Here is a 13,422-nt window from a genome sequence, read left to right as displayed (position 1 = left end):
TCAATAGAGCTGGCTAACTGTTTTCACAGCCTAATTATTTAGTCATTTTTAATTTTTAAATACTGAAACTTTCTACTGAGCTGAAGAGAAGAGAGTATAGGAGAAGACCTGGACTCTGGAAGATTTAGAGAGGTTATGTAAAGAGGAATAGTGGAAGATCCTTCTTTCTGTATTCTTCCATCTTGTGAAGAGTTATAGGAAAAGATTATGGTCTGCCCCCCCCCCCACCCCCCCCCCCCCCAATCAGTTGTCCAGTCAGAGGTCTACCGGATGTCAGATGTAATCCTCTCCTAGGTAAAACACAAACACAAGTTAAAAATCAGACTTTCTGAGCTCAATTCTACTTGTTTTAGCATTATTATTTTAATTGTATTTATATATTTGTATGCAAGATGATAACTTGTGATAATAGATAATAAGGGAACTCACAATTAGGCCTTACAATCTTGTACTTGTTGTCGCAATGGTATTTCCTATAATGATAGCAGAGACTGGGTTATAGGTGAAGCTTTAATTCAGACAAATTTAATTTTTAGAGTTAATCTAGCATAAGCCATACTAACAGTATTTTATAAATTACTCAAAATGCTACAAAAAACTTGCTTTTCTGATCTGTAAATAAGCATAAATACTCACTACATGTGGCATTTCTTCATCTGTTCTGGAATGATCTTTAAAAATAGGGAATTAAAATGCACAAATTAATGACATTAAATTCTCTGAAGTTAAAACTGTAACTAATATGGTTTTGTAATGTACTCTATGTATTAGTATTACAGTAAAGAAATAAAAACTTTGCAGGTCAGCATCAACTGCTTATACCTACCAGGTCTTCTGCGCCTGAAGTAGAAGAAGCCAACGACAGTAATAATTGAAAAACCCAAAGTAAATAAGATGACAGTGCTGGAAATAACAGCTACATTAGGCCCAGTATCTGCAGACACAAAATAGCAACACAAAACATTCTTAATTATATTTATCTCAATAATTATCATGTACAGCAAATATGTATATATATGTAGCTGACAATCTGTACGTATGATGTTTACCACATGGCAGCTAATATAAACTAGCAAAATATTATATAAAAAACATGTATAACAATAATTATAAAATAAAAACAACAATTACTTTTTACAAAAGATTGTAAATCACAATGAAAAAATTATAAAATAAAAAATGAATAAATTCAAATAAAAGTAACCTAAAATGTAATTATTAATTAAAGCAAGTAAAATGAGAGAAATATTTATATGAAAAAAACATGATGCCAGAACTGTGAGATGTGTTCTTTTTTTAATGTTAAAGTTAACACTAGAGCTGCAGTAGTCTGGACGAGTTAAACTATATTGATATTTTTTATTAATATTGTATAACAGAGATGAACTGAACTATGTATAACCTAACGCTCGTCACTCAAGGAAAGGTTTTTAGAAAAAAAAACGTTTCCTGAAGGTTTAGTAAAGCACCTTAAAGGGTTCCTGCACAGTTTCAAATAGAAAAAAACACTAAAAGTTTCTCTAGGAACTTATACCCTTGACACTTTTAATGTTTTGATTCCACTTACTGAAGCTGTTTCCTGGTTTGTTCAGGGAATCCCTGCTCAGATTCTTGAAGCTGTCCCCCACGACACAGGTGAACTTGCTTACGTCCAATTCATCGCTGAAGATGGAGATGTCCCTTATATATGTTCCCTCACCATCAGGTAAAATATCTCCAATCGAGACGTTATCCGTTGTATCTTTTCCATTTTTGCGCCAGGAGATCTTCATTGCTTTGGGACAGAAACCAGTGACATGGCAGACCACAGGAGAAAAGGCCTTTTTCTGGTAAAATGTGATATTTCCTGAAGGAAACAAATTGGAGTGTGAGCAGTGTTAGCTTACATCTCATCATGGCTAGTAGTCCCTAGCTTGGCCAGCAGACCATGCTACACCAATAAGAGTCATCAGTCAGGATTTTTAAAGCTATATTAATCTACAAAACGTGATTAACAATGTAATGTGCGTCACACAAGGCACACTAGATCCCCCAAAGACTAGTGTGAGTACTCTACATTCGTGCCCGAGCTTGTTTGTAGCCATGGGCTAGGGCACGGTTCAGCTGGTCATGATACGTAATATAGCGTGATTGCTAACCAGGCCTTGAGCACAGAATGGAACACTGAAACTCCAGTGACGCTTCCTCCATGAAAAATATCCTTTAAGGCATGTGAGTGAGTCATGTATCACCTGCCGATTTGGACTGGACTATTTTTGTAACACACTCCTCATGCTAGAATATCAAATAGCAAATATGTAGGGCAGGGGGTGTTCCAGGACTAAGAGGCTTCAATTTATTATACACCGTACATAGCTAGGCAAATACACTGGCTGTGGTGTTTGACCACAAGAAGTTTAACTAGGGATAATTGTTATTAGTAGAAGTTATAGCAGCTATATATTTTTTATTATTTATTTGTTTAATTTTTATTAAGGAACAAAGAACAAAGGCATATAAAATCACAAAAGCATCCAGGAATGTGAAATAGGATAATCATGCAGTTTGAACTTAAAGGCTACATCTGTTTAAAATGGTGATAAAAGTTACATATTAAGAAGCACTTCTGCTCTTTAAAAAAATAAAATAATTTAATAGTCATTACTCAAAATACAAGATCAGATATTTTCAGGCAACACAGATCAGGCATCCCTAGAGCTTATTCTGTTTAATATCTTTGGATTGACTGCTCTCTTTCTGTGTTCGGAAGTTCTAAACATGCACCGTCCAAATTGGGCAGATGATGCACAAAAAAATCTACTGTAAAGATATAAGCATGCTTAGGTCTAGAATTTTAAGCACAGTTTAAGAGTTGGCCAGCAGGGGATTTGGAAGGGTACACAATTGTAAACATACTAGAGTGCGCTCACGAGTGTTGACCCTCAACACTGAATTATCAATGTTTCAGTATTAAAGAGAATTTGTAAAGCTTTTAAACTCCTGATAGAAACCCTTTTTTTAAACATGCTCTGACTGTGTCTTCAGCATCAGCTCACCCGTCAGTCAGCTCACAGTAGCAGTAATGCTAGCGTCTTTACTGCCTAAAACCCATTATCTGTAGCTGCTTTTTAAACAAGTACTTTATTTTACTTTCCAAAATTAAAGGAATAGCCAGGACAAATAATGAAATCATTCCATTCACCATTAACCCCATTCATTGAGGACTCACTCAAGAACTCTTTCTAGTGTATTGATTGGTACCATATCTCTGCATCAGTGTTTAGCCTCATTTAACAGTTCCTGTAACTTACCTGTTTTCTTCAGGTGGACCCTCCCAATCCTCTTTAGCCAATTGCTACAGTCAGTGTTGTAGTAATGCCTCTGAAACTTAAGCAAATTGTCGTCGCTGTTCCACCTCTCAGCAGTGGCTTTTGCCAGTGCTGTGCGAGGGACATATTTCATCTGATCCAGATCCAGTGATATGAAGTCCACTCCATCATATCCATATTCATCAAAGCCTTGAACACGACTAGTTTTATCATCCCACTCACACCCAGACCTCCTCTGGAACGTGTGAACACCTGAGAAAAAGAGAAACAGAGACCAAAAAGTCTAACTAACAATAAAACTAGATGACACCATTTGATATGTTCCGAAGTATAATAATATATAATAACACTCTCGTAGTTTTACTCTGTATTAGTAGAGTAATTGGCAGTTTCTCAATTGTTGATTGAGTTTAAATAAAGTTTTTAAAAAGTCACATAAAATTAAAAAAGGAGAAATCCGGTTTAAAACATGCTTGGGGTGTAGTGAAAAAAAACACCAAGGGCCCTGTTTTAGTGACCTATATGCAAGCCATTAACTAAGCATCACAATGCTTGATTTAGGGTGTATTAGTGTGTCTTTGCTATCGCAACGTCGGGAAAAGTATGCCTTGTGCGGCTTAAAACACAAAAGGCATATATTAATTCTCTTCATTAATCATGGTTAAAATAAATCAGTCAGCGTGTCACTTGCCATTCCCTTTCAGAGCCAGGCTCAATCTGACTTTGGTGGATAGCTATTTTAACGGCACAGTGCTTCTGCACTTCTTAGCAGAGGAAACTGATTGCTCTCGTCTTTTACGGGAACAGCATTATTTTATCCTGTATTCTGTTAAAGTAGAAATTGGGTTTGTGCAGTGCTGCATGTCCTAGTGTGTGTGTAATGAGTGGGGATGTATGCACTTTGAGCGCACATGGCCCACCTGAGTTGCCAGTCCAGGTAAGGATGTCTGACTGTTGATGTTTGTAAGGGTTTTATATCAGTCAGTAGCGCAACTGTGCCAAGATAGCAATTTACCTGAACACCCCTCACTTTCAGACCACCACGCCCATTAGCGTAGATCTAATCACACGTTCTCTTGCTATTTAAAACAACGCAGGCGCAAGACGTGAATAAAGACTGTTGACGGGATGTAAGATAGCAATGAGCATCGTGACGTGCCTTGTGCAGGGTGTAAGATAGCTAAAAATAGCTCCACACTTCCTTTATGGTATTCCAAGGGCCCTGACTGCTGCCAGTGCTTTACAGGCAGGATGTCTGCTGATGCTGATAAATGCAAGAAACCTTAAAAGACCGGCCAAACTAAATACATTAAAACATATGAGCAGAGCCAAAGACAACACAAACAGGAAATCACTGAAGATGCCTTCCTAACTGGGTTCCTAAAATTTGTGCTGACCTTATTTCACTCATCTAAGCTTTAAAAAAAAAAGCCAGAGTGCTGGTTTTCAAAAGCGGCTCACAAGAAATTTACGGTGGATTAGTGGATTATTTAGGTTTAGAGTGGAAGTGAGTTAGATGTAACTACCATAATTTATATCCACTTTTACATAAACTGCCTAATAGTTTGATTAAAGTGCTCAAGAAACCCCATTATTTATATTTTAACAGGAATTACATTAAAGCTCACCTTCCGCGAAAATCCGATTTTTCTTGTTTTTTGTGGAATACAGTAGGTCTCTCCGAGTTGAATGTGTACACCTGCACATTAAACTGTTTTGCAGCCCCCATTGTCTGCAGGAGCTAAGCAAAGAAATCCCCCCTCCCCCCCCTCCGAAAAACGGGTGAATTTTGAATGATCTTTCTGCCTACGTAGGCAGAAACTCACAGACCAGCCCACCTTGGCTCGAGAAACTCCCAGAGGCGGAGCTGAAGCGACGCAACATCACCGCTCATCAGTTAGGAGGTGGGAGGCAGTGAGCAGCAGAGCGGTGGAGGGGCGTCGCAGTGCTCCTAGCCAATCAGAGGAGAGATATTTGCATGCTCTTTGCATGTATGAATATTCATGAGCAAAGCTGGAATCCGGTCATTTTGGACACACCCCTAAAACAGTCCATTAAAAAAGAGCTATACAGAGACACCTGAGCACTTTTTTTTTACAAAAACGGCTCACATGTCATTCATTCATACTAGAGACCACAACTAGACATTTTAAAATGAAAGAAAAAACGACGGAAGGTGAGCTTTAATATCCTCATAGTGTTTCACTATGTAATACTAATAATCACAACAAACTGGACCATAATCTGCACAAACTGATATCAAATACTGTGCTGAATTAAAACTAATGTTTAGCTGTGCAGAGGTTTATTATTATAAACTTTTATGTAATTATAATATTACATAAAAATAAAGTAATGTACCAAACACACGTGAATATTTTGTGCATGCAAACATAAAACAATACAAAAAACTTACAAAAACAATTCTGTTATATTTTCATAGTAAATAGCAGACTGCGTTCAAGAATATCATGATCCATATCACGATAAGGATTTTTCCATAATATAGCTACCTAGATACTAAAAATCAAGTAAAAAGTGCTTGTCTATCAGGCAAACTACTCAATTATTTCTGTCTCCCAAAATACAGGGAGGTGCCAGCTTTTTTTTTTCAATAAAATTATTAATAATTTTTTTTTTGAGAAACTGACACACTAATATAAATGTGAATCCATTTGGTCCATCTTGCATTCAATCTTTATTTAATTGCTTCACTCTTAAGTGCAATTAATATAGATTAATCACAGAATGTTCTTGCGATTACTCATTATTCAATTCACCCTTAATTTAGACAATATATCTTGACTGATGTTCTGCCTCTGGGGTAATCATGTTAATTTCATTCTTCGTCCAGTTGTTTAAAAACTATTTAAAACAGAACAAAACTGAAAAAGAGAAACTCACTGTCTGTGTGTCCTAAGCTCTTCATTGTAGCGTTTAGTTCTTCTCGCAGTCTTGCAAATTCTGACAAGTGTATCTGGCTGTAGTTGTTCCAGTGGTAGTCCTTTAAGGCCTCTTTTACCCAGTCCTGGGTGGGAATCAGCATGTTATGCTCGCTGTCAAAACGGGTAATCTGCTGTTCGTTAACAACAGTCACAGCCGTGAACTTGGGTTGGCAGGAGACTTGTGTCACAGTGTACATGGTGCTCAGCACATACTTTTCTAGAGCAAAAAGGGCACAGAATTTAACATTGTTCACAGAATTAAACATTTTTCCCAACTGGAGTCAAGAAATATTAATTACTATTAATAATCAAAAATGGAATATAAAGATATAAATATGTTTTTGTGCACTGATATAAGTTGGAACACACCAATGACTGTAGAAAAGCATGGACAGTGCAACACGTATGATGTGTAGCTCTGCCTAGCCTCATATGTTTTAATAAAAAAGCCTATTTTCCATCTCACATCTCATCTCCTGTGTCTCCATCTGTGTTGATATTGAAACATTTTTATTTTGCCCCAGAAATGTTTTTAAAAACATTATTCTGCTACATTGGAAAAGAGCAGGTTACACCTAGTTGAGCTGTCAGGCAACAAGCTAACCATATTGTTACTGAATTTTTCTGTGTGCAACAACAAAACATCCCAAACCAGTGGGGTTAACGCTTTAAATGGACAAAGTACAAAGTAACAAATTATGGATGTGAAAAAAACATAAAACAGAAAGTAAATAGTCGACATTACTTAGGCAACAGGAAGTCTACTCAGGAAGTCTAGGGTGAAGCAGATTTCGGTCAAATGATGAAAAGTTCATTAATGAGTTTTTTTTTTTGTTTGTTTGTTTGGTGGATCCCGGGCTGAGACCAATAGAGAACCCCTGGTTTAGAACACAGTGTCCTTCATTCCAGTCTATAATCAAAAAATAAACTAGTAGTCAGATTATCAGACTATGAATCCATACTATGAAGCATAGTTCTTCATATTTTAAGTCAAGTCAAGTCAAGTCAAGTGGCTTTTTTTGTCATTACATCTGAGTACAGGTACACAGTGCAGTGAAATTACATTCCTCTGGAACCATGGTGCAACATGGGACAACAAACAATAGACAACATAAAGAGCAAGTGGTAATGATAGTAAGCAGTCCAGTTTAAAAACATATTGATATTACACAGTGGAATATTATGAGGTTTTGTGGCTGTTACAGATTCTAGATCACCTAGCATGACTAGATCACCATGATCAAGCTGTTCACCACGCTGGTCAAAACGGTTGACCAGTTTGGTAAAGCTGTTCTTCCTGTTGGATCAGCATAATCGGTCTGGTCATGCTGGTAATCAAGCTGGCTGGCCAGCTAAACCACTTTGCCTAAATTAATGATATACCCTGTGCTGAATAAGAGTTGAGATGATGGACTAGCTTGACCAGTTTGAGTTCGCAAAGCTGTTCTTTAAACAGAAATAGGTTTTTGATATTCTTTTGAAGCAAATAAATGAAGACTTATGCACTGTATTTACAGAGATAAGATATACAAATTTAACTGTGCCAATCTAACTAATTGATTCTTTTAATTTACAGTTAAATACCCATTATTAAAGGCTCAGTCTTAAGAATAAGAGAAAATCTGTTTTGTGATTAATACATTTTTTTTATCGATTCACACCACTAATAAAAATATGACAAATGGTACATTACTTGTACATTATGTAAAATGTACATGACAGACTGACAGAGAATTTACTAGGCGGTTTATAATCCCAAATTTTAACATTTTGTGTTATAAAAGCAAAATTGTGCTCACTGTGTAATTGTGAAGGATTAATCCTCTGTTTATCACGCTGTACATGGATACATTTCATATTAAATCTCCTAGTTTATCATAGTCTAATCTTATCTATTGATCTGTTATTGTTTCACTTCCCCTCTCGTTTCCTTACTGAAGAAAGCTGACATCACGTGATTTTTCTGAAACACGAACCAAACACTGATGTAGTGATTCAAAGTGAACTGTGTTCGACACATGATCCGAATCTTCAGAATCATCACTATTTCACCAGCAGAGCTAAACAACACTACAGCAGCACCAACTAAACGCTGAGTCGTTCAGCTCCCAAACGACTCTTTATTTAGCATCACCAAAAGTGTCAAAAGTATTCACAATAATTACCTAGGTACAAGTATAGTACTGGATTCAAAACTACATAATGTAAAAAATAAGTAATGTAAGGGAGAAAAATACAATTAAAGACAAAAGCTAAGGCCACACCACAGGAGCTTAGTAGTGCACTACACTCCTCCTCCCCAAAACGCATTTTTCTAAAATACACAATGACTATAATGTTATATTAAAATGTTTATGTTGAAAACTTCAGATGTTTCACTTTTAAAGTGCATCAACAATAAAATAAAATCTCAGTAAGCATTAGCTGATACTAACGATGGCACAGATTGTCTTACAAAACCATTAACACTACAGCGTCACGAGATCTAATCAAAGAAAAGAGTCGACTCAGAGTCTACTCGCGAACCAGTCAGCAACGATGCAAACGAAACTGAAAGTATGTTAATAACGGGAGAGAAATACGCGAAATAGTGCTCGGTTTACTGTTCTGTGGGAAAACCGGTACTCGTCGGTTAAATCCTGAGGAAACCTGACATGCATTAGTCTAAATGTTGAATAAAAAATGATATTTGTAGCTCCACTGTTGGAAAAACACAGTTAACCTAGTTACGATAGTTTAGCTTATCTTAGCTTAGCGTTAGCCCAGCTTAGCGTTGGTTAGCTTAGCGTTAGTTATCTTAGCGTAAGACTAGCTTAGCGTTAGTTATCTTAGCGTTAGTTATCTTAGCGTTAGTTATCTTGGCGTTAGTTATCTTGGCGTTAGTTATCTTAGCGTTAGTTATCTTAGCGTTAGTTATCTTGGCGTTAGTTATCTTAGCGTTAATTATCTTAACGTTAGCCTAGCTTAGCGTTAGTTAGCTTAGCTGCCACAGTTAAATGTCGAGGGGGCTGCTAACGCTGCCTGACTGTGTTAGCTGGTTCGAATACAGGGTCGGCGGGCTAGTTCTGTTAGTGGAGGAGGGTATAAGGTGCGGCATGACGTGTCAGTGTGTGTAACTATATCAGTTATATTACAGTAAGTGCGCGTTTATTGCAGTATTACAGCCTGTCCATGTTTGAGTCACATGACCACCATCTCCCTGTAACTGAGCTCAGCCACACTCCAGCAGTAGAGCGTGAGCTGAAACACTGTGATCAGATAAATAAGATAAAGAGCCCCAGTATCAGTTCAGGGGTGTTCAGCGTGACAGACAGATCTTCAGTTAATCCGACTGAACGCCTACATTACAGTAAAGTGTTTAAAAGTGTATGACCAGTTGTTAGCCCAGCGCTTATAACACAGTCAAACTTTTATATAAAAAAGACCCCCCCCCCCCCTAAAAAAAAAAAAAACTATCAAAGCTTTTACCCGCAGTGGCAGCAGAGCAGAACAGTAAGCACAGAGTGAGGCACTGGAGCTCCATTGTAGATTAGATCAGACCTTGGCCACTTTCTCCTTTTAACAGCTTTGTTTCAGAGGAAGTTTGCAGCGAGGCATTGCGAAATGCAGGGCTCTCAATTTCTGAAGTCAGATAGGAAAGGGCAGGGGTGGTGTTGGTGAGGTCTGTCGGGGAACAGCGGGGGGTGTGTGTTTGAGGGGAAGCTATGATTGGTGCAGTGTTCATTTTGACAGATGATTTGTAGTCTAAGTCTTTTGACTAAAATATATAATAGTTTTAGTCATATTATAGTTATGTAGTTATTATTAGTTTTAGTCGAAAGGAACGAAAAACATTTTAGTCTAGTTTTAGTCAAAGAAGAATAAAAAGTATGTATTGGGCATTTTTTATGGTTTTACTACTTTAGATTTATGTAATTATTTTGAGATTATTTATTGCTAATTTTCATTTATTACAAGGGAGAAGAACAGGCTTTAGGTGCAGGGGCCTCACTTATAAAGGGTGCGCACGCATAAAAACAGGTCTGAAATGTGCGTGCGCAACATCTCACGCGAGAACTGGGATTATAAAGAGATACTTGGCGTGAAAACGAGCGTATATTTAAGCAAGGTTTGAGGCGTCCGTATCCCTTCAGAAGATTTTGGAGAGAGCGGGCAATAGTGACATCGTGTGGTAAAATACGGAATTGCTGGCAAATGCGTAAACCTTCCTCACGTTTATTAACTCATACTGCATAAATCAAGATTAAAAACGCTAGAATAAAGAAGTTAAAATATAAAATATTAATATACGTTTCCAAATATATTTTGTCTGCATGTATATAGTTTAATGCTTGCCATATCTTATTCGCCTTTTATTATTTTTATGCTAATTTGTGTGTTTCACTTGTAGATTATTTCAATTTTGTTTGTATTATCTGGTTTGTTTTATTTCACTATTTAAAACTCTAAAGGTGCTATTATTATTATTATTATTATTATTATTATTATTATTATTATTATTATTATTATTGCAGCAACAAAGACCTAGACTACCAACAAATACTGCAAAAACATGTTTTCAGATATCGTTCAGATTGTGAGGTAATTTAGGTTTCCAGTAGCTATTCTCATGAAACTGTGTGCTGAGTTGGGCACAGATGTTTAGAGACCAATCTTACAGAATCAGGTAATAAATGAACACTTACAGGTGTTCACAACTCTTGGAATTTTTTTAAATCTGAAGACTTTATTTAACTTTATTTAACCTTAAAAATCGGTTGATTAACCAGTCAGCATCAGTCTTCATGATCTTTGAATACACGTTGTCAGTTTATCAGTTGGCTAGGTTTTCGAGTAATGTATGTATATATATATATATATACAAATCAAATCAAAATGCAAATCAATTGGAATACACAAGTTATAATAATACTAAAATGCACTACATAACTAACTTTTGAAGGTATACGGATGCCTCAAACCTTGCTTAAATCCGCGCTCGTTTTCACGCCAAGTATTTTTTTATTAATTTCAGTTCTTGCCTAAGATGTGCCACATGCACATTTCAGGCCTGTTTTTGTGCATATGCAATGTTTATAAATGAGACCCAGGCGCGCTGCTGCGTTCTGGATCATCTGTAGTGGCTTTACTACACAGGCTTGCAGTCGAGGCGTGAGATGACCACAGCTTGGGTGGCCTGTCGCGTTAGAAATGGTTGAATTTGCCCGATAATCACAAAGCGGCAAGACCGATCAATTCAGGCAACATAGTGTACAGGAGAGTTGGTCTTCAATCATAACACCCAGGTTAGTAGCAACCTTGTCAGTGAGAGTGAGTCAATGATAATGGTGTAAAGTTGTGTTGTATGGATTGTTTTGTTGGAAGAACCAGTAGTTGACTTGGACTTGGATAGATTTAGTTGAAGGTGGTGTTTCTTCATGTGAAAGGCACTGCGATATCTGCATAGAAATCAGGCAGGAATAGCAAATAGAGCTGGGTGTCATCAGCAAGCAATGAAAAGAGAAGCCATGTTAGTGGATAACCTGGCCTAGAGACCTGGTGTAGATGGAAATGTAAGGGGTCCTGGTACCGAGCCCTGGGGAACCCCAGTGGATGGTCCACCATGTCTTCCGAAAACCCACGGGAAGATAGATTTTTGATTTTGTAGACAAGCCAGCAGAGAGCAACACATAAGACTATCTCTGAAGACATTTTGTGCTACAGTTTTCCAAGTTGACTATAGAGCGGAGGCAGGTAGAGCCCTTAATGACCCAATGCAGAGCTGTGAAGGGAGCATCCCAGTGTTGTTAATCAGTCAATCAGAAGAGGGATGAAAACAGCATAAAACAGGACCACTGGAGCACTTTTTACAAAAACTGGCTCACATGCATTCATCCATAATTGAATAAACAAAATTGACTGGATATCTGGGGAAATAAGTTGTGTGAATGTGATTTTGTTCTCCATTTCTTTAAAGTACAGTTACTGTCCATCTAGTGTACACTAAGAGATAACTAGCTATGCTATTTAAAACATTAATAAGCAGAGTGGAGGAGGGTTCCCTCTTGAGTTCCAGTGTGTCTCAATCACACTGTGGTGATTTCCTGCTTACAGCAGACACCTACCTAACTTAACCACAACCTAACCAACCAATTATGTGTGTATGAGAAGGGGAAGCACTAAACACCAGCCAGCAGCTGCCTGATTTAGAAATTGTGGTGACAAAGTCAAACAAAGCTTACGTGAAGATTACACTTTAAATTCAAGACCTTTCTATCGTAATCAATAATCTACTGTATATCAGTATTAGTAGCTGGGGCATGCTTTGTTACACCGAGTACAGGCCAGTAGAGGGAGACAGTATTAAAATAATTATTGTTAAGGGACGTTTATTAAATGTGTCCATTTAATAATAATAATAATAAGAAGAAAAAAAATAAAAATAAAGAAATACTGATAAATACAACCATTGTGTATGAGTCGTGGCCTTTCTGAGGTTTGTGAATTGACCTGTTCTATAACTCTGTTTCGGTTCTGCTGGACTTTTTTTTGTATATATAAAAGAGAACCTTTGCAAAGGAAAACAATAAACATTAATTCTGTCAAGCGACTAAAAATTGAATCTAAATAACTACATGCTCTACGATTAATTAATCTAAATAAATCACATTTATCACTTTTGTTAAAAAGTAGCTGAAGAGCAAATGAATGAATGAACAAATAGTATATAGACTGATGTATAAACATACCTGCATCTTTATGCCAAAATTATAACCTGAATAAAACAAAACACAAAAACGGTCTTTTCCACTTTCAAACTACTTCTCAGACACTGTATGTGGCAAAACAAAACTGGGCAACATTTAATTCTATTGACCACAGACCATCAAAATAAATCAAGTTCTCAGTATAGGGTTATTTCCCACAGGTTGACCCATTATCTCACTTCTTGTGTCTACATTTTCACCAGTTGCTGAAACAAACAAGTCTCCATTATGAAGACTGATTTATACTGTTGCTCATACTGTGCTCTACGCTGTTGTGCATTGGTGTGTTTGTGTTGCTCCCCATGGCAGAACAGGCAAGTGTGTGTGGAAACACAAAGCCTGGCAGACCAATCACAGCTGCTGGTGAGCCCTACTTCACATATTTACATTTCTTAGGAGGTGTGCATCAGGCTAAGGTACACA

At 37.1% G+C, this 13,422-nt stretch overlaps 1 protein-coding gene across 2 annotated transcripts; it reads right to left on the bottom strand.

Annotated features, from left to right (window-relative positions):
• Window positions 1–235: 235 nt before the first annotated feature.
• Window positions 236–9,904, bottom strand: LOC103046005 (major histocompatibility complex class I-related gene protein-like). 2 transcript variants are annotated; one of them, XM_007257476.4, is made up of 8 exons: window positions 9,722–9,904; window positions 6,213–6,470; window positions 3,291–3,560; window positions 1,568–1,846; window positions 827–934; window positions 637–671; window positions 430–473; window positions 236–290 (listed from the first exon to the last, which is right to left on the bottom strand). In XM_007257476.4, the coding sequence occupies exons 1-7, from the start codon at window positions 9,774–9,776 to the stop codon at window positions 432–434; spliced, it is 1,047 nt and encodes a 348-aa protein (XP_007257538.3). In that variant the 5' UTR covers window positions 9,777–9,904; the 3' UTR covers window positions 236–290; window positions 430–431. The 2 variants fall into 2 exon arrangements, with proteins under 2 accessions (XP_007257538.3, XP_007257537.3); XM_007257475.4 differs by lacking the exon at window positions 9,722–9,904 and adding an exon at window positions 8,053–9,386.
• Window positions 9,905–13,422: the final 3,518 nt, after the last annotated feature.

This window comes from Astyanax mexicanus, chromosome 1 (assembly GCF_023375975.1).
Source record: "Astyanax mexicanus isolate ESR-SI-001 chromosome 1, AstMex3_surface, whole genome shotgun sequence".
NCBI lineage: Eukaryota > Metazoa > Chordata > Actinopteri > Characiformes > Acestrorhamphidae > Astyanax > Astyanax mexicanus.
The sequence above is the reverse complement of the archived record's forward strand: the minus strand, read 5'-3'. Positions and strand labels throughout refer to the sequence as shown.

Bases quoted from the DNA above. Each gene is read 5' to 3' on its own strand.
- LOC103046005 (XM_007257475.4), bottom strand. From the start codon at position 8,110: ATGAAATGTATCCATGTACAGCGTGATAAACAGAGGATTAATCCTTCA. The intron at 3,561-6,212 runs GTGAGTTTCTCT...TCTTTTTCTCAG, and splicing joins GAGCTTAGGACACACAGACA to GTGTTCACACGTTCCAGAGG. The intron at 672-826 runs GTAGGTATAAGC...CTATTTTTAAAG, and splicing joins CTTCAGGCGCAGAAGACCTG to ATCATTCCAGAACAGATGAA.